The sequence below is a fragment of the Vigna umbellata genome, chromosome 10 (assembly GCF_029865625.1).
Source record: "Vigna umbellata cultivar VRB3 chromosome 10, Vumbellata_1.0, whole genome shotgun sequence".
In the NCBI taxonomy this organism is placed as follows: domain Eukaryota; kingdom Viridiplantae; phylum Streptophyta; class Magnoliopsida; order Fabales; family Fabaceae; genus Vigna; species Vigna umbellata.
This window is the reverse complement of record NC_142174.1, coordinates 12,072,705-12,097,077: the sequence shown is the minus strand read 5'-3', so window position 1 is coordinate 12,097,077 and position 24,373 is coordinate 12,072,705. Positions and strand designations below refer to the sequence as shown.

Sequence of the window (24,373 nt, the reverse complement as noted above, 5' to 3'; positions counted from 1 at the left end):
TCAAACAGGAGCCATAACTTAACTCACCCATCACAGCGACGATGAATTTCTCTTCTGATTAAATTGGGCTCTACATTGAAAAATTGGGCTGATTAAATTGAATCTATTGAGCTGCAGGGCTGAATCTATTAAAAAATTGGGCTGATTAAGTGGCCGCTGGAAATGGGCTGATTTTGAGTTTGGGCCTGCGTTTAATTGAACCTGTGCGTTTTGGCAAATGACTTTGCTGCCTTTGAAGGGGTCCAGACGGCGCGTCACATTTGGAAGAGAAGGAAAACCCAGCAGCAAGGGTTAGAAAGAAGAGAACGAGGGAGGAAGAAGCTTGGCTTGTGCTCGTGTGCCACTTACCCAGAGAGAAGGTGATGTTAATTCTAATTTTCATGCATTGCTTTTATGTTTTGGCATTTACTTTGATGTAATTTTAGGTACTTTTATGAATTGATGGAGTATATAGTTTCTTTAAGTAGTTGCTATTAGAATCCATTGTTTTGATTGAAAGTAGCTTAGGTCATTTGATTTTGATTTTGATTGTAATGGTTAGAGTTTAGGTATTGTTCTGCATATTTTGGTTTTTGTTAAGAATTTTGGAGATTGTAGTGTAGAATAGGTTTTATGAACATGGATTGAATGAATAAGTGGAAAGAGTCAAAACATGTTCTGAAAATTGAACAAGAACACCCCAAGGTGGGTTTCAAACTTAACAGGATTTCTTCCTGAACACTCTTAGCACACTTTCATCCAATTCAATGTGCATTTACCCATGAAATCATTTCTGTGTATGTCTTTAGCTTCATTCTTTAATTTCTTTACATTTGTTGAATGATTTGTAGGTTAGTTTTAGTTTAGATAGATCTCCTATTATGTTGAATGTGTTCTTTTAAATCAAGTCCTGCTTCTGTTTACATTTCCATTTTACAGGTTCTTTAGCTATTTGATTAATCTGATTAGCACTTGTGTTTTTTAGATTATATCATGCATGTTTCATTTCCTTCCATATCATTAGATCCAGTTAGTATTAGGTTCTGTTTCTGTTTTAGGTAGTTTAGACTTTTATTTTCTTTTCTTTTATTTCATTTCATATTTCTTTCTTCTTTTAAACAGTAAAGATTTTAGATTTTCTCTTTCCTTTTTAGTTCCATTCATATTAATTGTCCCCACCTAGTTTAGATAATTAGTAAATAATAAAAGATCTTAACTCTACACCTTAAACTTAATTTTAGTTGAGTCCTAAGATTGACATCTTGGTTGCCCTATGCTACATTAGTGGGGACCAATTTTGTTCTGCTTTAAACTGCTAAAAAGTAGTTTAACAGCGGGTAGAGAAGGAAGAGAAGGCAATGTGAGGAGGAATTGACTTACAAATGTGCAATGTGATGATATCTTACATTTTGAAAAGAGGATAAACAGAAGAAATTGAAACAAAACATTGAATTATTGGAGTTTATTTCTGATTCTTTTGTCCATGAAACCTCTTGGATATAAATCTTTAATGTTTGGCTAGGCCTATGGAGGCCAGTAGCAAGAAGGCAGTTTCTGCTTTTAGAGAGGTCATACAAGCTCCATCCAAGGTAGATTAAGATTTATTTGTTCCTTGTAAAGAGTGTAATGCTCTATTTATTTATTTTTTAAATTTATGTTAGTGCCTTTCATGGAATTCATTGAGTAGTTAGTTTAACTCCTCAAAGTATAGTGAGGCCCTGTAGTAGCTTGATTAACATTTTAATATTTTAGACCTACTATACTAAGCTACTACCTTGTAGTGCCATTTGCAAGCTTATGTAGATTAGGAACATCAATTGCTTACTTGATTGTCTCACACATTAACACACATTATTGGACTCTGGAGTCATGTAAGTCATTGTTAGAAGTATTAAAATATAGAAGCATTAAGCTGACACACACTATTAAGACTTTGGGTGGTGTGTTGTAGATTTAGGGTATGAGATGGGTTAAGTGAGTTACTGCAATGGTTTTTGCCATGGGAGTGCTCATTGGAAGTGTTAAACTATAAAGATGAAGAGAAACATTGAACTGAAATGTTGTGTGGTTTATTGATAGCTCTTTGGCAAGTATACCAAATCGTTCCAAGTAATAAAGTGAATAAGTACCAATATCGTCTCCCAAGGAAATTTGAGTTACGTTATCTAATCGAGTTGTTCATCAAAATCAATTTAGTGACAATGGAAATTTGATTCATGTAAACTAAAAGTAATGAAATTAACAAAATATTAAAATTTGAATTTAAAGTTGAAAGTAAGCTTCGTTGGAATTGAGTTCATGACTAACATTACGGTAACTTATGAACAATAAAATATGTGTTCAAACATTAACATCACTGTATCTTGGTTTAATCCCTTAAAACAAGTTCTAAAGATATATGTTCAATTATTAATTCCTTAAGTAATTAAACATAACCCTTGCATTAAAATCTGATGTTTATAAATGACCAAAAGAATTGAGACTATTCCTAGCATGGTTCCTTTTGGTTGCTTTTCTTATGTTCATACTCAAATTTACTTCCCAGTACAACTTGAATATATAAAATATATCATACTCCCGTATAATGACAAGTAAAACAAGAAAAGCATATGAACACAAATATATATTAAACAAGAAGATTACATCAAATGTTATTCATTACATTCAATTCCAACGAAAGAAAGAATTAGCTACTCCAAGCATCTAGAACGTACACAGTTTTGCAACCCCTTGCATACAATGTTGTTTGAATGCCTTGAAGTGGTCTCTTGATCGTTTCCTGAAATTCTCTAGTATTTTTCGTGCTATGTTTGTCAGAAGATCCAATATTTCTTTCTGTCTCGACTTTTAAAACCAACTTCCTTTAATTAATTCACTCAGCGCACAACTATGCATGCACTGAGCGAAAATCTCAACTGCACACCTCCAACTGATGCCATTTGCTCAACGCATAGTTCTGGTGCGCTAAGCGGAAGTCTTCATTTTGGTTGAGCGACAATTGGCATGCGCTTAGCGAGACAGTGCTGTCAACACTCCAAATAATGTATAGATTCCTGTACAATTTATTACACAACTTTCCTTACTTCTAATTACAACTTTTCAATGAGGAAACACATGAATAATTACAACTTTGAGCTCATTTATAAGTATGAAAACAAGTATTTTTCACACTTATCATTTATTTATATTGAGAGAAAGAAATCAGTACAATACATGAAGGGTATTTGATATCCTCTAATAATAAAGATATGATCCTATAGTAATACATATATAATCTTGATATTTTTTTTATGAAGATATGATTTTGATATCTGTAATTATAACACTCTCCTTCAAGTTAGAATATATAAGTCAAATGTATTCAGCTTGCTATAGAATTGATCATTGGTCATCTTAGAGATGAAGTGAATGTTTGCTAGTTGTTCACTAGATTTTAAAACTGATGATTACTGTTCTTTTCATTTTATATGTCTGTATATTAGTCTGAGTTTCTATACCGTTAATAATGTCAGTTTGTACGTGATCCGCGATTTGAATCTCTTTGTGGTACACTTGACCGTGAAATGATGTTGAACTCTGGACATTTTCTTTGGAATTAGTATTTACTCACATAATTGATACTTCTAGCTTATGTCATAGGCTCATAGCATTGCTTTCTGCAGATTTTATTTCATGATTACTGGTAACTAGAATTTATACTATGATATGAACAATTTAATGCAAGAGGGTTTTTTGTTCCTGTTTATTTTTGAACAGTGCATTCGACTGAATCTGGAAACTTCTCTTGTAATATATAATACTTGGACTGGCAAGTTTAATATTCAATTATTTTAGTTGGATATGAAAACTAGAATGAATACTTACATGTCTGTTTTCATACTGTCTTAATATTCATTCTCATCTTATTCTATTTAACTTATTAAATAGTGGAGACCTTATATTCATTGCCTTGGAAAGTTAAACCTTATATTCCAAACCTTTTTTTTTTTCTGCTCATAGCTTCTATGTAGGCCAATAGTACTTTAAGCACTTTAATTATTACTTGCACTCTTCTCATATCTGCTATATGGTAAATTTTGTTCGATAAATTGTCTTAGCAGTTAATTTGTATTGTTACTAGGCCAATCATCAATTTATAGTAATTGAGCAACATCAGAGTTGTTATGTTATCTCTGATAAATTCGGGTTTACTGCATAATTTTTTTCAATTGACATTTTATTATGCTATCCTAGTTTGATTCGACTTGATCAATATCTTATGAAGGTATACGTTGCTTATCTTGAAATGTTACAAATAATATGGTTCAACTGAAAACGCATGAATTATTTCTTCATGTTTCAGGCATCTGTGCAGGCTGATGACTTAAAGAGTTTTGAGAGAAGTTTCCCTTTGACAGGGGAGAGCTTAGATTCTAGGGGCCTTTATTTGTATGATGACCGTTTCGGTTCATTATATGGTTTGGTAGGGTGATTTCACCGGACATAGCCAAATATTTGCTTGGGCCAGACTTTATGGAAGGTATTGTGTGTCCAGATTTAAGAAAAACCTTACTTTTGACTTGATGTAATCGTAAATTTCTGGTTTGCTACAATGTTAATTACCTTACTTAATACTTATATGTCTGTGAAACTGGTTGGATGAGAAAAACTGTTACCAAGAAAGCATGATCTATTGTAGTTGTGGGTTTAAGCTTGTACATGATATTAAACCACATGTTATCATGTAGTTCACTGAACTGTACTATAGTAAACTAAAAATTAGTTCACTAAACTACACTGCACTATAAGTGAACTAAAAAATAGTTCAGTTCAGTTCATCTAAACTACTTTTTGGTTACCTAAACTATTTTATAGTTAACTATAAATTTTTACAGTGCAGTATAGTGCACTTTGCCCACCCCTAATTCTTGGTACCAAGGCAAGCCACTGCAGACGGTTCACAATTTCATCCTCTTGGGTGTGTGTGCTCTGATATAATTTGTTTTTTCTAAATTTATCTTCTTTCATTTGTTGTGTGATGCTATAATAATTTATATTTTCTAATTTGTTGGATATGTTATGTCATTCTCCTCCATTCACGTATCTTTGTTTTTGGTACAATTTGGTTTTATATTGCGTCTTGAAACGATTATGAGATATAATGTGTTTTGTTGTATGAGTAATGGGCTTTAAATTATTATATAACCTCAATGCCATATTATTGATGGTGTGTTATACGTGTATGACACAGTATGATGTAATTTCCTTTAATTTTAGTTACGAGTTTATGTAAATTATGGTGTTTGACAACCTTGGCAATACTGATAAAGGTTCAACTATTCAAAGTGTACTAAACAAGAAAACATTAATGAAACACTGATTATCGAAAACAAATTCAATCATTTCTAGTGAATAAAAAATATGCATAATTTGATTTGCTCTGACGATATATACCAATTAACTGTGCTTTTTTTATTAGTTCTGTCTGATGTATTATTCTGTTTCTAATACAACACAGCTCATTGCAGTTTATGTTTGCCATCAATGATGATCTCTAGTATTTATTAACTGACCTTCAAGGGAAGGATTCAGTGAGCAATGGTTATAGACAAATTTACTGGATCTGTTAAAGGTAAGAAAACTTTTTCCATCCATAAGTTGTAACTGTGCTTCAACATATATCTATAAAATAGTAAATAATCCTTGTGATGCTTAGGATTTGATTTATTTTTTTAAACCTTCATATTTTTTTATTGTTATTATTACATCAAAATTTTATCTGCTTGACGTTTTCTTTTGACTGTGCTCTCTTTGTTTCCATCAACTCTTGATAACTGACAATATCATTAATTACTCAATATCATTAACTACTCAATATCTCTCCTCATCAGCATATAATTTAGTTATCCATCTTGTGCTCTATATTCTTTTTTAACTCACAGGTTTAGCCTTTCAGTCGTTGAACATATCTACAATTTCCGAGCTGTTGAGTAAACAACACTGGTCAGAGCTCAGACCCCTTTTTAGAACAACTAAACCTGCAATATGCATTGACCAATTGTTCAATGCGGGGGTTGATTCAGAGCTTGTTTTAAGGTTCTTTCAGTGGTCTCAGAAAGAGTTTAGAATTTCATATGGTCTTGAAACTACTGCCAAAATTTTACATCTTCTAGCAAATTCAAAAAGGTACTCTAAAGTCAGGTCCTTTTTGGATAAATTTGTGAAGAACGAGAAACATGCAGTTTCTTCTATTTTTCACTCTATCTTGTCTGTCAGTGTCCGGCCGTATACAAATGCTCTAATAATTGATATGTTGATCCTAGCATATGCAAGAAATTTGAAAATTCGTGCTGCCTGTGAAACATTTAGGCGATCTCATGATTATGGATATAAGTTATCACTGATTTCATGCAATTCGTTGTTGAGTGGTCTGGTGAAGGAGAATGAAACAGGAGAAATGGAATACGTGTACAAGGAAATGGTAAAGAGGAGAATTCTGCCTAACTTGACAACATTTAATATTTATATCAATGGTCTCTGTAAAGCTGGTAAGTTGAATAAGGCAGAGGATGTCATTGAAGACATTAAAGCCTGGGGATTTTCTCCAAATGTAGTTACTTATAATACTCTGATTCATGGGCATTGCAAGAAGGGCAGTGCTGGAAAAATGTACAGAGCTGATGCCATTTTGAAGGAAATGCTTGCTAACAAAATTTCCCCAAATGAGAGATCCTTTAATTCTCTTATTGATGGTTTTTGTAAGGATGAGAATGTGTTGGCTGCAAAAAAGGCTTTAGAAGAGATGCAAAGACTGGGACTGAAACCTAATTTAGTTACTTATAATTCGCTGATAAATGGTTTATCTAATAACGGGAAGCTAGATGAGGCCATTGCTTTGTGGGATAAGATGGATGACCTAGGTTTGAAGCCAAATATTGTTACTTATAATGTTCTTATTAACGGGCTTTGTAAGAGGAAGATGACGTGGGAAGCAAGAAAACTCTTTGATGATATAGCTAAACAAGGTTTGGTACCCAATGCAATAACATTTAATACATTGATTGATGCATTCTGCAAAGACGGGATGGTGGAAGAGGCATTTGCTCTGCATAAATCGATGCTAGAAGAAGGGATTATTCCAAATGTTTCAACCTATAATACCTTAATTGCAGGTTTGTGCAGGAACCAGAACGGGAGAGCTGCAAAGGATCTTCTTAATGAAATGCTGACCTGTGGCCTGAAAGCTGATGTTATAACATATAACATCTTAATAGATGGATGTTGCAAAGACAATGAATCAAGTAAGGCAGAAAAATTACTTGGTGAAATGCTCAACGTCGGTGTCAAACCTAATCATATAACGTATAATACTTTGATGGATGGATATTGCATTGAGGGAAATGTGAAGGCAGCATTGAAGGTCAGGACCCAGATGGAGAAAGAAGGGAAGTGGGCAAATGTTGTTACTTATAATGTACTGATTAAAGGATTTTGTAGAACAGGTAAGCTAGAGGATGCAAACAGGCTTCTTAATGAGATGTTGGAAAAAGGTTTGAATCCGAATCGAGTTACCTACGATATTGTAAGATTGGAAATGTTGGATAAAGGTTTTATTCCAGACATAGAAGGGCATTTATATAATATTTCTAGCATGTCTTGACATGAAAGAAATTTCATTTTTAGTCTATTAGAGTTGGGCTTCATGAAAAAAATTTACTGAATTGGTATATATTTAGAAAGTTTACAAATCTTATTTTCGGCCTTTTTCTCTCTTGGATAAGTGTTATACCGCGTTACCTTGTCCAGTAATAAAGTTGAATGTTGGCAACTTGGCGTTAATGTTACGATTTTGACAGCATGAATGGACATGCATTTACATCATTTACATTGAAAAAGACTGATTTTTGTTAGTAATGTTTGTTTGAACGGTGAAATAATGTTATAGTTAGACCTGTAACTTTAACTATGATGTGAACAACTTCCTGGGTAGAACATCAATCGTTCGGCCACATAATGGAAGAAGGCGTTAGAGGGTTTGTTTCAAGTTATCTAATTTTATTCCTATGTAGAACATTAGGAATAACTTTATAAAAAAATTTAAAAGATGCTCTATTGAAAAAATAAAGTATTTGCGGATGTTTTTTTATTTCCAGAATAATTAAAATGTGTTTGGTTAGCAACATATTTTGTTAGTAACGTATTGGAGTTACAAAATACCTCTATGTAAAAGATATTTCTGTTACTGCATTAACAGAAAAAAAAAATATTATAATTTACTTTAATGATTTTTATTGAGGTAAGGATTTCAACAGCTCAGCTCCCACTCCCACGTCTGAGAAACCACACCCTCGTTTGACATAACCCACAAGAGAAACCACAACTTGACACCCACGTAAGTTCCCTAGTTTCCACTTCTAGCACTATGACATCTCATACATCCATGCACCAACCACTGACAATTGAGAAGTAATACATGAAACCTTTCAAGATTTATACTCCCATCTTACAATCATTTTTCGTTAATTTTTTATTTAATAATTTAATTAACATTTTAATTAAATAACTTAACTCAATATTTTATTATTCGTTGGAGTTGTTAAATCGTTATACCAGAGAACGTCGGGTTACAAAATAGTTTTTTTCAATTCATTTAAAAATAGAACCGTTCATACAATATAACCAAGACATCTTTTTAGGCCTCTACAGAACATTACTTAATATGAATCGAAACACACCAATGGACATCAACATTTTAGGCATCCAATTATACTGCTGAAAGCCTAAATAGAATAGTCATATTTACGAACTTCCAAATAGAAAAGGCAGAGGAGAATCAAATGAGATACAGAGGCTTAAGCGCATAAATGAAAAATATCGATCAAAATTCTCGGGTTTTTACTCTAATTATAGGGTTACTCCATGCTTATTTACCATGTAAATTCCAACTTGATAAAAATTCTCAAACTTGTTACCACATTGGTGCAAAAATCTTAAGGCAGAAAAATTAACAGGTAATGCAAGTTCAAAGGCTTTCGCTGTAGAGCATCAATGTGATTGATTGCTAAAGCCCAACCCAAAAGCAGTTATTTGCTTCCACCATGAAGGATCAATAAACTAAAATAGAATATTAAAATTGTATACGAAAAATCTGGCTTGAAGTTTGATAAGCTAACAATAGAACTGTTCACACAACATGATAAAAAAACATAAAACAAAAAGGAAAACAAAGATAAATCAAATAAGAAAGTAGTCACATATTCTTCAAGCCTCAACCTCACTTCTCAGACGAGTTGGGACCCCTCTTCTTGCCAAATCCCACCACTACAACAACATAAATCGAACCCCTCGTCAGAGAACGCACAATTATCCATCTTCTACTTTCGTAGCACACAAAATACCACTCAATAGTACGAAATGGGAATTGAAACGAAAATTAGGGTTTGAGAAAATACCGGCGGTGACGAATCGGCGATTGTATTGCATCCTCTTGTGGGCGCGTCCACGTGGCTTCTTCTTTTTGTCCTGCTTAGCTACTTTGGGGGTTTGGCCTCTGACTTTGCCGGCACGTGCAAGTGATCCGTGAACCTTACCTGCAAATTGCGTTATGTGTGATTCGTTGTGCACGAGAAAGAAACACAATCATACCTCATTTTCAAAAAGGAGCCATAACTAAACTCACCCATCACAGCGACGATGAATTTCTCTTCTGATTACTCTATTTTCGCTTTGATCACTTGCTGCGGCAGACCCGAATCCTGAGGGAGTTATGCTATTAGTATTGTTAGGATTTAGGGTTGGGTCGCGGGTTCAAATATCTAAAGTAGATGGGCCTGGCCCTTGCTTGTTCATTGGTCCAATTAATAAAAAAAAAACAGAGAGACAAAAAAGAGAGGGCCTGATTTTATATTAATTATTTAATACTGGTAAATAAATGTATATTTTTAATTCTCCATAGATAGGTTTCATATACTTGGGACTATCAAACTGCTTGTCACCCACTTTAATCTATGGGTTAATCGATTCTATTTTATCCGTGTTAAATAAATTGATATGGGTAATGTTTGACTAAATCTTTGAATTTGTTTTAGTATTAATAAATATAGGCAATGTTTTTAAAAAAATTTATCTTTTGAATTTAGAGTTATATATAAAGAAAGACATATAGAAATATTAGATTAAAATTCATGTAATAATATTAGAAAAGAACAAATAACAAAAATTATCTATGACAATAAATCTGATCGGACAAAGATCTCATTCATAACAAAAAAAAGTTATTCATTCAAAAAATTATATTTTATAAAAATTTTAAAATAAAAACTAAATAAATTAAAAATACATAAATAAATATATACATATATAATATAATTAAATAAAATGTAAATATAATTTTAATTTTAATTAAATTAAAACTAATAAAATATAAATTATTTTAACTTTTTGTAGGTAATGATTACGAGTAGTATGCATCCAACTTGTTTATAAACATATATTAAAATATCTCTTATTTGTAGACAATATATACACAGGGTATCAACTATCGGGAATTTAATTCACAAATACTTACTTGCATGTACTTGTATTTTTTTATTCCTAAATAGATCTATATTTCAATAATTTAAATATATTTTTAAAGAAGTCTTTTTGGCAAGTAAGATGTTGGTAGGAAAACTATGTAAACCTTAGAGTCTATAATTTTAACTAGTTTATCAATGCATTTATTACTTTTTCTAATTCTGATTAAGCAACATTTCCATATGTTTGTAAGATACAACTTTCAGATTAAAAAAAGGTCTTAGGTTAGTAAAACGAAGTCAGTTTTTAACCAAAGATTCTATCATCACCTCAAACTTTATGGTAATAAGTTCTTCTGTAACGACAATAGCATTATTGATAAAGGTTGAAAGTCCTCTCTTATGTTACCTATTTGAAGTGTTTGTATTGATGTCTCTTCAAGATTAAAAAAATAAACCATGTTATGAAATTTTAGAGATTTTTGACTAAATTCATCCTAAATTGGAAGTAAACACGGCTTCTTAAGGTGAAAGTGATAAGGAGATGCTTGAAAAACTAGTGAATATTTGACAATACAAAGTTTCAAAATTAAGTTTCAAATTGCAAAAATCATCATTAATACTAAAAATCTTAAAACAGCAATATCTTCTGAACCCTTCTAACATGGTCAGCAGTGTCATAATTTTCAAGGTATACAGAAAAACCATATTTTCAAGAAAATGAAACGGATCACCCACTAAGTCGTCAAAACGAAAGATGCATAATGATCTATCCTTTTACGTCAATTTTGGTCACGCTTTGGAATTCTCTCCACCAACTTCTTGCGCTATACCAGGGTTCTTTCCTGGAATTACAACATCAAGAAACAACATTATACTGAGAATCAAATTATTAACATCAAGCTGGGATGCTTGATTATCCATTGAGCTAGATAATGATATGATCTTCAGAGTCAATGTAATTTTGAGTTTTATAATTTTTATTATTTTAGTTAAATATAGAAAATGATGATTTATATAAGAGATGTAATGAAGGACAAAACATGTAATGAATCGATGGGAAATAGATATGGATAAGATTAATATAACTTAACAATCTTGGATGAACATGCTCCATGAACTTGTAGAAGGATGTTAAAATAGGAGATAATTCTGCATGGCATCAGCTACAACTTTTTCTACCTACAAGTCAAAGCATTATTCAAACAAGGAAACTGGATTTTTGTTACACAGATAATAATAGCACCCATAAATGTCGTAAGTCCCACCCTCTTGGCGTTGACCCTACAACCTTTTCTGCTAACCCTCTTGACATTCTACCTTCTCTTCCAAGGATGATGGCCAAGGGTGGGAAATATATTTTACTGCAGCTCAGTTTCTTTATGACAAATAGGTATAAAGACGAAGGAATCAAGACATGCTTGTCGCATTTCGGTTTCTTTTTTTTATCAGATCCGGTGTTTACAAAATGCTTGTTGATGTGGTTCCTATTTATGTTTCAGAGTGATTCCTTTGAAGAAAGCTGCTGAAGAAAAGATTCAGGCAATGCGTGCAGCTGCAGCAGCCAGTTTTAAGTCACTGCTTTGAGAGCTGGGAGATATATCTTTTAACTCGCGTTGATACAGGGTATGTGTGTTGTCAATAAGTGCTAAGAGATAAATAACTTCTGGGATATTTTCTTTTGCTAGTGTTACTTGTGCTTTATAATTATGTTCTTAACTGATAATTGTAACAATGACAATTGAATACGGAGAGGGTTCAATAACAGCATGAGTATTGTGTGTGATTTGGCCAGCACGGTGTTTGATCTTAAAAAACTAACAGTAATGGACATAAAATGGGTTTAGTGAAAATCACAAATAAATTGTATTACGTAAAAAACAAAACAATACAATCAATATTCCAAGATATGCTGGTAGCACATAAGGAAATTTCTAATGAAGACTATGAAAAGAGAAAGCTCCCAAAGGCACTCCGAAGACAAAAGATACTACAAAATATTTTACCGTAGTTTTCTGTTATCCACTTTACCATATATTTCTTCATTTTCTCTCACCTTAAACGGGTGCCTTTTTAACCTCACTTTCCCTATCCTTCGAATCTAATGACACCAGCCCATCTTGCCGAGTCATAATTTCTGAATAACACTCGGTGCTCACGATTTAGGGTTCTCTTAGCACGATAGCGGATGGAAAAGCGTGCATACAAGAAAATGAAATGACCAAGAACATGGTTCCAATAACAGAAAGAGAAGCCTGGGCTGCAATCCAGTATGCATAGAAAATACTCAAGGACGGCCTCAGGGTCGAAGAGAAGAGTAGTAAAATGGAGTCCATATAAAACTTCCATTGGATTCAAGTCGTCGCTCGAGACGAGATAATTTTTTTTATCATTGATCTCCTATCCTTTGCTAGAGATTAGGTTTCTTTACACCATACTAAAGACTAAGTTTTAACATGATGCTTATTAAATAATATCATGTCATTGCATAAGAACAATTTTATTAAAAAAATTACATTTACAATGTTATAATAACAATTCATTACTTCCAAGTAACAGAACAAGGTTAGAGTTTCTTGTGTTTTCGAAGTACTGGTCTGCGACAAAAATTTGAAGAAATATTAAACAGCAACGACTTCTACTTTCAAAGTAATGGTTTTTCTTTGAACAGAAAAAATAATTTTATTACAGAAAAAAAAGTATTATAGTACAAATGATTGAAGGATAAGCAACCCTCAAGCCTCAACAAAGATAATACAAAAAGAGGAGGAAAAGAATGGAATGCTGTAGGAGAGTTGTCCTATCCTTTGCATACCCAAAAATACCGGTACCATTAAGAAGAGTTACAAGACCATGTACAACTAACAAATCCATACCATCTAAAAACTCTGATATTGTTCCCCAAGAAGAAATGAACCACAACTTTATCGATTATATGTCTGTGGCAAGGAAATTACCAAACAGTGTGCTACCTGTACAAGAAATAAAGCATGATTTATGCAACAAGTGGTGCAAGGCATAACAGAAATGGCAACAAACATCAAACAGAGGGAAAAGGAGAGAGTACCTTCAGGCAAAGTTTGAAACGAGGAAGACCCTTGCAAAGGCTGGAAAAAATCTTCACAAAACCTGCAAGAAAAATTGTATGTTATCATTGAATTTCAAAGCAATCTTAGAAATTCTAGTTTCAGTCTATGCGGATTTAAAGCTTTCCAATATAATAATAATATTACTCAAGTGACTGTATTTTTTGAACTGCAAGATATGAAGCTAAAATAGAGTTTAAGCACAACAAATGCCTTTTTTCTACCAGGTGGGTTTGGCTTCATGAATAAAAAAGCTTTATTTTTATAGAACTGCAAACTCATTTATTTTGTACAAGGAATATATGCTATAGCTCCAAAGGTCCAGTTTGCTAGCATATTACACATAGAAAACCAAGTTGGAGTGTAATAGTAATTCCATATCAGGTGAAAAATTGTTTTCAATTGTCATCATGCGAAAAACATGTTCCCAATTGTCATCATGGGAAAAACAAATCTTGATGATACAATTATATATTTGTCTCATGAGAACAAAAATCACCCAATATGGATTCTTAAAATGAATAGAAGCAAAAATGGTTTCTTATCGTACAGCATAGCTACAGTCCACTGATAAACAAACTGTGTTTTGCAAAGCAAAAGATAAAAGAACATACATTACGACAAGCTGATTCATGATTACTCATCTTTCTGCATTCGTCCATGAGGGTGAGACATGACCTCTTATGATAGATACAAAGCTTCTAAATAATCATCAATGTACGCTAAGCTCGGCCAATGATCTGTACGCATACGAACTAAAGTTGAAACATCTCCAACTTCCATTTGGAAAAGGAGATGGAACCGCGGTGGAAGGAATATTAGAACATAAAAACAACCTAGGTTTCTTTTCCTAGTATTGCTAATAACCCCCTTCTCATACTCTTCATCATTGTAAGTAAGACGGAGTGGACCTGTATCCTGATGAGAAACAGAACTAGCATCAGGAGAAGCATCTTCCAAAATGACATTTTGAATGATTCCCCCTTCCCATACAGCATCAATAAGTGGCTCCCCACTCACACCCACAACAAAGCGTGCCAAATGGCGCTCAGTTGCCTGGATCAAAGATGCTGCAGGGACATCAAGAAGCTTGACAGATTGAGTTCCACCGATGGCAGCAATCCCTTTACCCCCTTTCAACTGAAAGGTCTCCCGGCCAGTGCTGGAGGATGAGCCACATGCCTCCCACAAAGTATTGAACAGGTTAAAGTTGTATCGAGGTGTTTCATCTTCTGGAATATCTGATGGGACAATAGCCTTGAGAAACATGTCTTCTATGCCTACTGTGATTCCTTGAAGTTGACCTTGGATGATTTGACCATTTTCTGCATTTGTTTCAATGTGAACATCAACTATACCTGGTGTGGGTTCCCTGGGTTCCAAATCAACTACAACAGTAGCTCTATATTTTTCCTCTTCTCTGGAATCGTTGACACCAACAGGAACAATACTTAGGGAGACATTTTGAGATGCAGAATCTTTATTGTAAGGTTCACCAAGAAGAAAAGGTATACGACAGGATGGAATTGATCCATATGGTGCAGATGACGAGAAATTTAACACAGTAGCATATATAGCTGGAAGTGTGTCTATCTCTTCCGAGGATGGGACAGTTTTATCAATTCCCAACATGCGATTAAAAGTATCAGATTCAAATCTCAAACTGCATGATATTCTGACTTTGAGACCTGGCATATATCTGAAGTCGGGAATGCAGGAAAAATACTTCCTTAATGTATTCAAAATTTCTGCGACTTTAGAATCCATAACACGGAGTGGCTCTTGTGGCTGATTTATCCTTCTAGTTTCCTGAATGATCTGTGTATTGGAACTGTCAGAAATTTCCTTTTCCTCACCAGGAGCTTTGAAATCTCTGATGCTCTCCAGATAAGTAGGATTGGAGTTACTAACAACTAAATTTGACAACGACAGAGACCAAAATTGTTTGACTAGCAATGGGCGCAAACGCTCAAGGTGAATGCAGGATGATAAGTTTTTAAATGACTTGAATTTCTGAGAAGGTCGAGGAGACTGAACGTTAAAAAATGAGGTTGGATGTGAAGATGGCGAAATTCCAAGAATCATGTCCCCGAGGTTCAGGATGTCTCTAAGCTTCTTCCCTGGAATACAGACCAGCATACGCAAGTAAATCCTGAAAAATACCGTACATCAGCACAGGCAGGCAATAACTTTTACAGACCCTCTAAACCTTCCAGTTATCTTCAATTTCAAGATATAATTCATAAGCCAGAGGAGAAAACTAGAAAATATGTTATGTCAAAGGCAGCACTATGCAATACCTTGAATTATCACGGACCTCCAGATCAGGAAAACATAGACATGTAAATGCAAGCAGCCGAGACAATCTAAGGAACAATCTAGAGCTATGGTGGCGCATAAGCATAGTTCGGCAAATTCCAAGAGCTCTGCTTCCCTGGGACCAAGATTTCATCCCTGTATCTGGGCCATGTTTCTCCACAAGGAAAATCATGAAATTCGTAAGCAGCTCTAACAATCCACGAGGGGGTATAGTCTGATTTTCAGCAATTCTATCAAATATGGGGAAGCAATAAACCAACTTATAATCCATTCTCACTTTGGGAAGCAAGTGCTCATCAAATTTCTGAAGTAAGCACTCACCCAACCAAGAATGCTTTTGACAGGAGAGTAACCGGTCAACAAATGCTACGACAACAGGAACCAGTCTTCTACTTTCCAACATCATGTTCACAAGAAACCCCTGGAAAACAAAACAAAGAAACTTGAATACATCATGCCTAAACCACAGCAGTGATAAAAGAAATGAGTCAGCATCAGCAATTAACCATGGAATCTGAACTTTTCAGTTACTAACATACACGTGGACGCAACTTCTAAAATAGAAACATTATTAGCACCTGCAAAGTGCGAAAAATGGCAGAGTCCAACAGATTTCTGGCTGTGGAAGGATCATTGTCAGAATGAGAAGAAGAAGCAATCAGAAACTTATGGAAGGTGCGGAATGCAACAGCAGTCTCGGTGCTCGTGGGAGGCAGCCATTTGAAAGAAGAGACACAAACAAGACCATTTTCAAACAGCTTCACTGGATCAATCAACTCATCAGAACCACTTTTCAGCCTCAACACATTAGCACAAACCGAGGAAAACGCAAGAAGGTCAAGCTTCAAGGCTTTCAAAGCCAGAGGATCAAACAAAGCGGGATAAAAAGTGGAGCACAATTCGATGGTGGGCTTCGTCTTCTCGAAAATGAACTGATTGAGACCCAACAACCAGTGGATAGCCAACAAGCGAAACACCAAAAAATGCTGAGATTCTCTCGAAATCAACAAGATCCTGCGAGAAACCTCTCCCTCTTGACCTTCAAAGGCCTCCAAGAAATGCACATACATGCTCAAAACAGCATGGCACAGAACAGGGTCAAAGGAATGAATCATCCCGAACACCTGCACCTTCAGCATGGAAGGTTGCAATTCCAATGCCAAGGCCACGGGAACTATCATAGACACAAACTCCATAATCCCGAAAGGAGTCATCACATGCGGCCACTCCAGCAAAAATGACAACGCCCTCCTCAACTCCTTCACATTCAATCCCGAACCTGACTCCGAACCTGAACCCGAATCCGTCACACAGTTCGGCGCGTAGAAAGGGATCATCGGAACCGATGTGTTGAGAATCGAAACACTGAGTTTCCGAGCGACGATGCTGTGAATCACCGATGTAAAGAGCAAGAGGTAACACTGCGAAGCGTGAGTTCGTTCGCTCTGGCACAAACTCCACAGGTGTCCAACCACATCGGAGAGCAATCCCGGTTTCCATCGCTCCAATTCCCTCAGGCATTCGCACGCCACGCCGCGCGTTTGCCGGTCCGAACCGAAATTAGGCCGGTTTACAACTGTCAGCAGCAGCTCGACCAGGTTAGTCTCCGTTTCGGCCTCGACGGCAACGTTTTCCGATGTGCAGATGAGAATCGAGGTAGCGGAGACCATGAACTGGTCTTTGAAAGCGGAAGCGGCAACGTCGAGCGGCGCATGGACAACGGCTTTGAGCGCTTCGACGAGGCGATGGAGATGGTGGTGGGATGTGAGGAAGGAGAGAGAGAATTCGTCGAGGAAGACAAGGAGTTGGAGCTTGAGAAAGAGAGGGAAGTCCTTGCGGAGAAGAGAGGAGAGGAGAAGATCGAAGAGAGGATCCAGAGAGGTCCATTTGTGCTGGACGCCATTCTGGAAGTCCTCGATTAGGGTTTCCCACTCTTGAGATGTCAGAGGCTTCGACGGTGGTGGTGGCGCTGCCGCTTTCTCCGCCATGCCGTTCACGCTTCGGCGTAGCTGCTTATCTCGTCACTTTACCCATTAAAAAGAAAAACTGGACCTGGACTCTGGTTACTTTGGATATTTGAACCCGCGACCCAATCCTAAATCCTAACAATACTAATACCATAACTCCCTCAGCATTCGGGTCTGCCGCAGCAAGTGATCGAAGCGAAAATAGAGTAATCAGAAGAGAAATTCATCGTCGCTGTGATGGGTGAGTTTAGTTATGGCTCCTTTTGAAAATGAGGTATGACAGTGTTTCTTTCTCGTGCACACCAAATCACACATAACGCAAGGTTAGTCAAGTAATTTTAAAAAAAGAAAAAAAAAAACTCTCTGGGCAGGCATGCAGGAAAAGAAATAACAATTTTTTTACGAGTGTTAGTATGTGATTGTCAAATATTCGAGCAAATAAAATATGTGAAAAAGTTGTTAAAAAATATTGTTAACATGTTATAGTCCAGAAAAAACCTTAGTTACTAACCATTTTTGTTATGGAAAATAATTTTTTAACAATAATAACTTTTTTACAGCTCGATGGTCCATTTTAAATATACGAAGAGTGTATTGTCAAAAAGTTATTAACAAAAGTTTTTAAGATATCATGGTTTTTGTTATATTCTGGTTTTTGTTATATTCAACAACTTGTGTGCTTGTCTTATAAATTATGGACACCATTTTTTGTTGTCCAAAACAACACCTGTAGCTCCGTTTTGAGGCACACTAAATCAGAGAAAATTAGGGCACACAATTGCTTTGTTCCTCAAAGCCACTAGGAGCGATGTTCAAAACTATCCATTCTCGGTACCAGGGCAAGCCACTGCAGACTGTTCACAGTTTCATCCTCTTGGGTGTGTGCGCTCTGATATAATTTTTTTTTTTTTAAATTTATCTTCTTTCATTTGTTGTGTGATGCTATAATAATTTATATTTTCTATTTTTTTTTGGCTATGTGATGTCATTCTCCTCCATTCACGTATCGTTGTTTTTGGTACAATTTGGTTTTATATTACGTCTTTAAACGATTATGAGATATAATCCGTGTTTTGCTGTATGAGTAACGGGCTTTAAATTATTATATAACCTCAATGCCATATTATTCATGGTGTGTTATACGTGTATGACACAGTATGATGTAATTTCCTTTACTTTTAGTTAAGAGTTTATGTAAATTATGGTGTTTGACAACCTTGGCAATACTGATAAAGGTTCAACTCTATACAAAGTGTACTAAACCATTAAACAAGAAAACATTAATGAAACACTGATCATAGAAAACAAATTCAATCATTTCTAGTGAATAAAAAATATGCATAATTTGATTTGTGACGACATATACCAATTAACTATGCTTTTTTTATTAGTTCTGTCTGATGTATTATTCTGTTTCTAATACAAACACAGCTCATTGCAGTTTATGTTTGCCATCAATGATGATCTCTAGTATTTATTAACTGACCTTCAAGGGAAGGATTCAGTGAGCAATGGTTATAGACAAATTTACTGGATCTGTTAAAGGTAAGAAAACTTTTTCCATCCATAAGTTGTAACTGTGCTTCAACATATATCTATAAAATAGTAAATAATCCTTGTGATGCTTAGGATTTGATTATTTTTTTTAAACCTTCCGTGTACAAATGATCTAATAATTGATATGTTGATCCTAGCATATGAAAGAAATTTGCAAATTCGTGCTGCCAGTGAAACATTTAGGCGATCTCATGATTATGGATATAAGTTATCACTGATTTCATGCAATTCGTTGCTGAGTGGTCTGGAGAAGGAGAATGAAACAGGAGAAATGGAATACGTGTACAAGGAAATGGTAAAGAGGAGAATTCTGCCTAACTTGACAACATTTAATATTTAATACATTGATTGATGCATTCTGCAAAGACGGGATGGTGGAAGAGGCATTTGCAATGCATAAATCGATGCTAGAAGAAGGGATTATTCCAAATGTTTCAACCTATAATACCTTAATTGCAGGTTTGTGCAGGAACCAGAACGGGAGAGCTGCAAAGGATCTTCTTAATGAAATGCTGACCTATGGCCTGAAAGCTTATGTTATAGCATATAACATCTTAATAGATGGATGTTGCAAAGACAATGAATCAAGTAAGGCAGAAAAATTACTTGGTGAAATGCTCAACGTCGGTGTCAAAACTATCCTGGGGGTAAGTGGTAGACAGTCCTTTGTCGCCAAAACTATCCCAAAAAAATCTGAATTAATCACTCTTATTAGTGTAACATAAGGTTCTACTCAAGTCACTCTAAAGTTGGATTGAATGCAAAAAAAAAAACATTTTCTTTTTGTTTTTAGAAGTACACAGCAATTGTAAAAATGGGATGGAGTAAACAACTAGTAAAATGCAATGTGTTAAACTTAAATTAAAACCATGGAACATAAATTAAAGGAGTATTAACTAAACTAATATACAATAAGGTTAATTAAAAAGGGAAAATGAACTAATGATTATGAAACTTGGAAATGAAAGAGATCTTTAAAAACTATAAACCAAAGCAAGTAAACTGACTATCAAAGTAAGGAACAAAAGCTAAAATGGAATAAATGGTTTAGTTGGTGCTTAAAACTAGACATACTTGTGATCAAAAGCCAGATGGGAAGTTCAGTGGGTGCGTAAAACTAGACATACTTGCACCAAATAAATCCTCCTAACTAAAACATGTCATTTATAAACCAAAAACTAAAACCGATGGAAGGAAATATAAAATAAGAAGAAATAGAACAGTAAAAAGAAAAACTTAAAACGTATGGAATCCAAAAACTAATCTCAAATCAATACGATAACATTGTTAAACTTGGAAAATAAAACATGCCAAAATAGAGGAGTCTCATACGTCTCCTCCTCTCAACACTTACAAAAATTAAAGCTAATCTTCCTTGACTATTACATTCATTCAATATGCAAAGAAAAAAAAAACTTTTGCATCTCATAATTAATATCACTCGCCTTAAAATCACAATTCTTCTCAACAAAAATCTAAAAAACTGCAAAAAAAAAGTTATTTTGTCCTCTTTTTGCATGAGAGTGTGTGTTGTTGTCATAACATAATTGGTTTATGTTTTATCTGCTAATATGACATTGCAAAACCCTATTTTAATTCTGTTTGGGCACTTGCACCGAAAGTTGAGTAAAAATCTTTGTCTAGACCGAGCTTTTCCCCAGGTGGCTAGATTTCTTTTCTATTGACTGAGTTTCTCTTTTGACGGTCAAGCTTCTCTTAGTTGCCTGAGCTTAGAAGACAACAAAACAACATGATTTGAAATTTGTATCAGCTCCTAGTATTTAATTGACAACTTTTGGCTTACCTTCTTACACAAGTTTGACACTTCGTCCTTCTCGGACTTTATCTTGGCTGCCTACTAAACTCTCAAGGCCGACCTTCTTCAACAATTTCAAGTGAACCTGACAAACCAATATCAACAATTTAGGAACACGACAACTGAAACTCAATAACTTAACAACACGACACCCCGAACTTGGTAGCTTAGTAATACAACACCTCAAACTCGATAATTAGGCAACTTAGCAGCATCACACTTGAACTCGAGAGCTTAGGAACACAATACTCCGAACTTGATAACTTGACAACATGACACCCCAAACTTGACAGCTTAACAACGGTGTAAATCCTAAAACCTATATAAATCTAAGTTCAAATTGAAAGATAAAAGAAACAAATATACTAAAGGAGTGTAATAAACTTTAATATGATAATAGCAAAGACAAAACAAAAAGAATAGAAAATGCAAAAAAAAAAAAAATTTATATATATATATAATCACAATATGAAAATAAATTATACTACACTGATTCATAGTTTCAATGGTATATTTTTCTTTAATTTTTAAATCTTAAAAAACATACTACATCAATTCCCCGTACCAAACGATGTAGTATTTATAACTTTTTTTTTATATTTTTCTAAAAGAAAGAATATTTAAAATCAGTATGAGAAACAACATTTAAAATATTTTTTTATTACATTAGTTCAAATATCAACCAAAGTTATTATCATAATTACAATCATGCCACCATATTAAATATGTATAAAACAAAACTTATTATATTTTTCGTTATAAATTATTTGTCTACATATTATAATAAGTTAATTGCATAAATAATATACTTAAATTTTCTATTTTTTTTAGTGTTTTAAATTGTGATTTAAATTACATAAATGTATCTTCTTTCAATAATAAGTTGTAATAGTACTTGGCGAGACACTGTGGTATCTTTTATCTTTACATGTTCAATATTTATATTACATATCTAAATTATTGTTCATGCATCACATCAACTCAGTTTTTTCAATTGTTCAAATTACTATTTAAATAAGTTATCGATTACATTAATCATATAGTAATTACAACATTGGAAACTTTAAAATATTCACAAATAATCAAAATAATCATTTTTTTAATAAATATGTTAGTTATTAGTATGAATTTCATCATCCTAACTATGTTAATGCCTTAAAACGCATCTGTCCGCATGAAAATTTGTTAAAAAATCAATACAAAGTATAGATGATCACATCAAACACATGATGAAAATTACATTTCACACTTTGCTTATTATGAAAAGAAAAACACAAATAAATATATAAAAATAAAACATTAAATCACTTATATCATTCTAAGTGAATAAAAGTCAGATTATAACTTATCAACAATAAAAGTCATTATACAAGTTATTTTGTTTGCTTGGTTTTGAAGATGTGTGTAAAAAATAGTGAATGGATTAATTTAATGGAATGGAGAGAATAAAATGTGATTGTTTGTTTTAAGGAATATAAAAAATGAAAGTGTAAAAATGTGTAGAAAAAATCGTGGATGTTTATGAATAATTTGATGAATGTGATAAATAATAAATGCTTTAATAAATTAAAATTCATTATTATAATTTTGTCCTTATGATTAAGATTAATATAAAATAAATTTAATTTAATTTAACATAAAATATAAATGATTAACTTAAATAAAAAAATTAATAGGGGTAATTATTATTTAATAATAATAATTATAATGATCATTAATATAATAATAATAATTATTCTTATTATAATGTAATGAAAGTTTATTCAAAATCCTAGAAAAATTGATTTTCATGGATCTTGTAACTAGTTTCATGCAATACAATAGAAATGATATTCTCAACCATCGGAATTATTTTTTCAGTATTTTTCTCACTTAATATAAAATCAGTTTTTATTAACACATTTCTATCCAAGGTGAAACTTAGACTTACACTTAGATTCCCAACAATTTATCTCACCAACAAACACAATTTGCATCAAAACCTATAAACTAATATGGATAATTGTGCGAAGAAATCTTTACATGCACAAATATATAGATGAACACTAAAGTGGAAACATTTGAAATTGGAAAAAGAAAAAAACAAAAAATAATTAGATAAATAAATATATAATGATACAACTTTCTCTTCAAATCTTCTCGTCAAAGCAATGATCACATTTTCAATATCTCCTTCAAATTTATCTATCCATGCCCGTCACTATAAACAAATGCACTACACTCATTTGTCCACATGCGTATTCAATAAATATATAGAAACAATCACAATATTACAGTTTTAAATTTCATTTAAATATTTTATTGTTATATATTTATATAACAATGGTTGTTAAATTTAAAGAGAGTGAAATTATAATTTACGATTGTAATTTTTATATGGCTATCTTGAAATTAAAATTAAATACTCCTTTCTGTTGAAACCTATTGCAGAAATTTTCGAAGAGTTATCTGGCTATATCTTTCCAAAGTTTGATTTTCTGATCATTGCCTTTGGATAATACATGGCACAGGAGAAGGCCTTTTGACTCCACCACACACCCTCAAGACAGAAGTGAAGTGACAAAATAGTACGTGGGGGTAGATTTGCACATTTTTCATGCCACTTTTTGTCATTATCTTCTTTTTTTTTTCAACAACGGTACACAGAGAATTTGTCACCAACATTGTTTTGTAAATTACCCAAAAGTTATAATTTGTTTAAATTCATACACAAAAAGTCTGTTCCCCAAATTAAAAAAAAAAAGAAAGAAAAAGAACGAGCAGAAGAATTACGTGAGGTGAGTCAAATATTATAAAAAATTAACTCAACAATCTTTTGTTTTTTTATATAGCAATATATAAAAAATGATCCCATGTACTTTACACATTTCATATATTTATTTTACTTTTAACTATAATTTAAAATTAAAAAATAAAAATAATTATCGTGTTACGATTTTTTTTTAAAATACAGATACACATTTCCTATTCTCTAATTGTATATATAAATTAAATAACAATTTTTACTGGATAAATTTTCAGTAATGACGTTTTTTAAAACTTTATATTATCTCTTGATACCCTATAAAAATCTGTTAAGTAGACAGATAAAATTTTATATTAGAGAATAGAGTATAAACTGTTTATCATAGATAAAAAATAAATAATCTAAAATTG

At 33.4% G+C, this 24,373-nt stretch overlaps 3 protein-coding genes and 1 long non-coding RNA gene across 5 annotated transcripts; 2 read left to right on the top strand and 2 right to left on the bottom strand.

Moving 5' to 3' along the window:
* Positions 1-33: 33 nt before the first annotated feature.
* On the top strand, positions 34-7,731 carry LOC124839732 (Pentatricopeptide repeat (PPR-like) superfamily protein). 2 transcript variants are annotated; one of them, XM_047315635.2, is made up of 4 exons: positions 34-359; positions 4,322-4,498; positions 5,487-5,590; positions 5,901-7,731. In XM_047315635.2, the coding sequence occupies exons 3-4, from the start codon at positions 5,557-5,559 to the stop codon at positions 7,616-7,618; spliced, it is 1,752 nt and encodes a 583-aa protein (XP_047171591.2). In that variant the 5' UTR covers positions 34-359; positions 4,322-4,498; positions 5,487-5,556; the 3' UTR covers positions 7,619-7,731. The 2 variants fall into 2 exon arrangements, with proteins under 2 accessions (XP_047171591.2, XP_087957177.1); XM_088101051.1 differs by having other exon boundaries at positions 5,477-5,590.
* Positions 7,732-9,068: 1,337 nt separating this feature from the next.
* LOC124839735 (small ribosomal subunit protein eS30z/eS30y/eS30x) lies at positions 9,069-9,797 on the bottom strand. Its single transcript, XM_047315642.2, has 3 exons — positions 9,638-9,797; positions 9,411-9,548; positions 9,069-9,279 (listed from the first exon to the last, which is right to left on the bottom strand). Exons 1-3 carry the CDS (start codon positions 9,639-9,641, stop codon positions 9,233-9,235), a joined length of 189 nt encoding a protein of 62 aa, XP_047171598.1. The 5' UTR covers positions 9,642-9,797; the 3' UTR covers positions 9,069-9,232.
* Positions 9,798-11,356: 1,559 nt separating this feature from the next.
* LOC148191920 (uncharacterized) lies at positions 11,357-12,266 on the top strand. Its single transcript, XR_015782593.1, has 2 exons — positions 11,357-11,865; positions 11,975-12,266. It is a non-coding gene; the product is annotated as an uncharacterized LOC148191920 (long non-coding RNA).
* Positions 12,267-13,128: 862 nt separating this feature from the next.
* Positions 13,129-18,143, bottom strand: LOC124839730 (AP-5 complex subunit beta-like protein). Its single transcript, XM_047315632.2, has 5 exons — positions 16,456-18,143; positions 15,859-16,298; positions 14,173-15,710; positions 13,540-13,601; positions 13,129-13,444 (listed from the first exon to the last, which is right to left on the bottom strand). The coding sequence occupies exons 1-3, from the start codon at positions 17,863-17,865 to the stop codon at positions 14,240-14,242; spliced, it is 3,321 nt and encodes a 1,106-aa protein (XP_047171588.1). The 5' UTR covers positions 17,866-18,143; the 3' UTR covers positions 13,129-13,444; positions 13,540-13,601; positions 14,173-14,239.
* Positions 18,144-24,373: the final 6,230 nt, after the last annotated feature.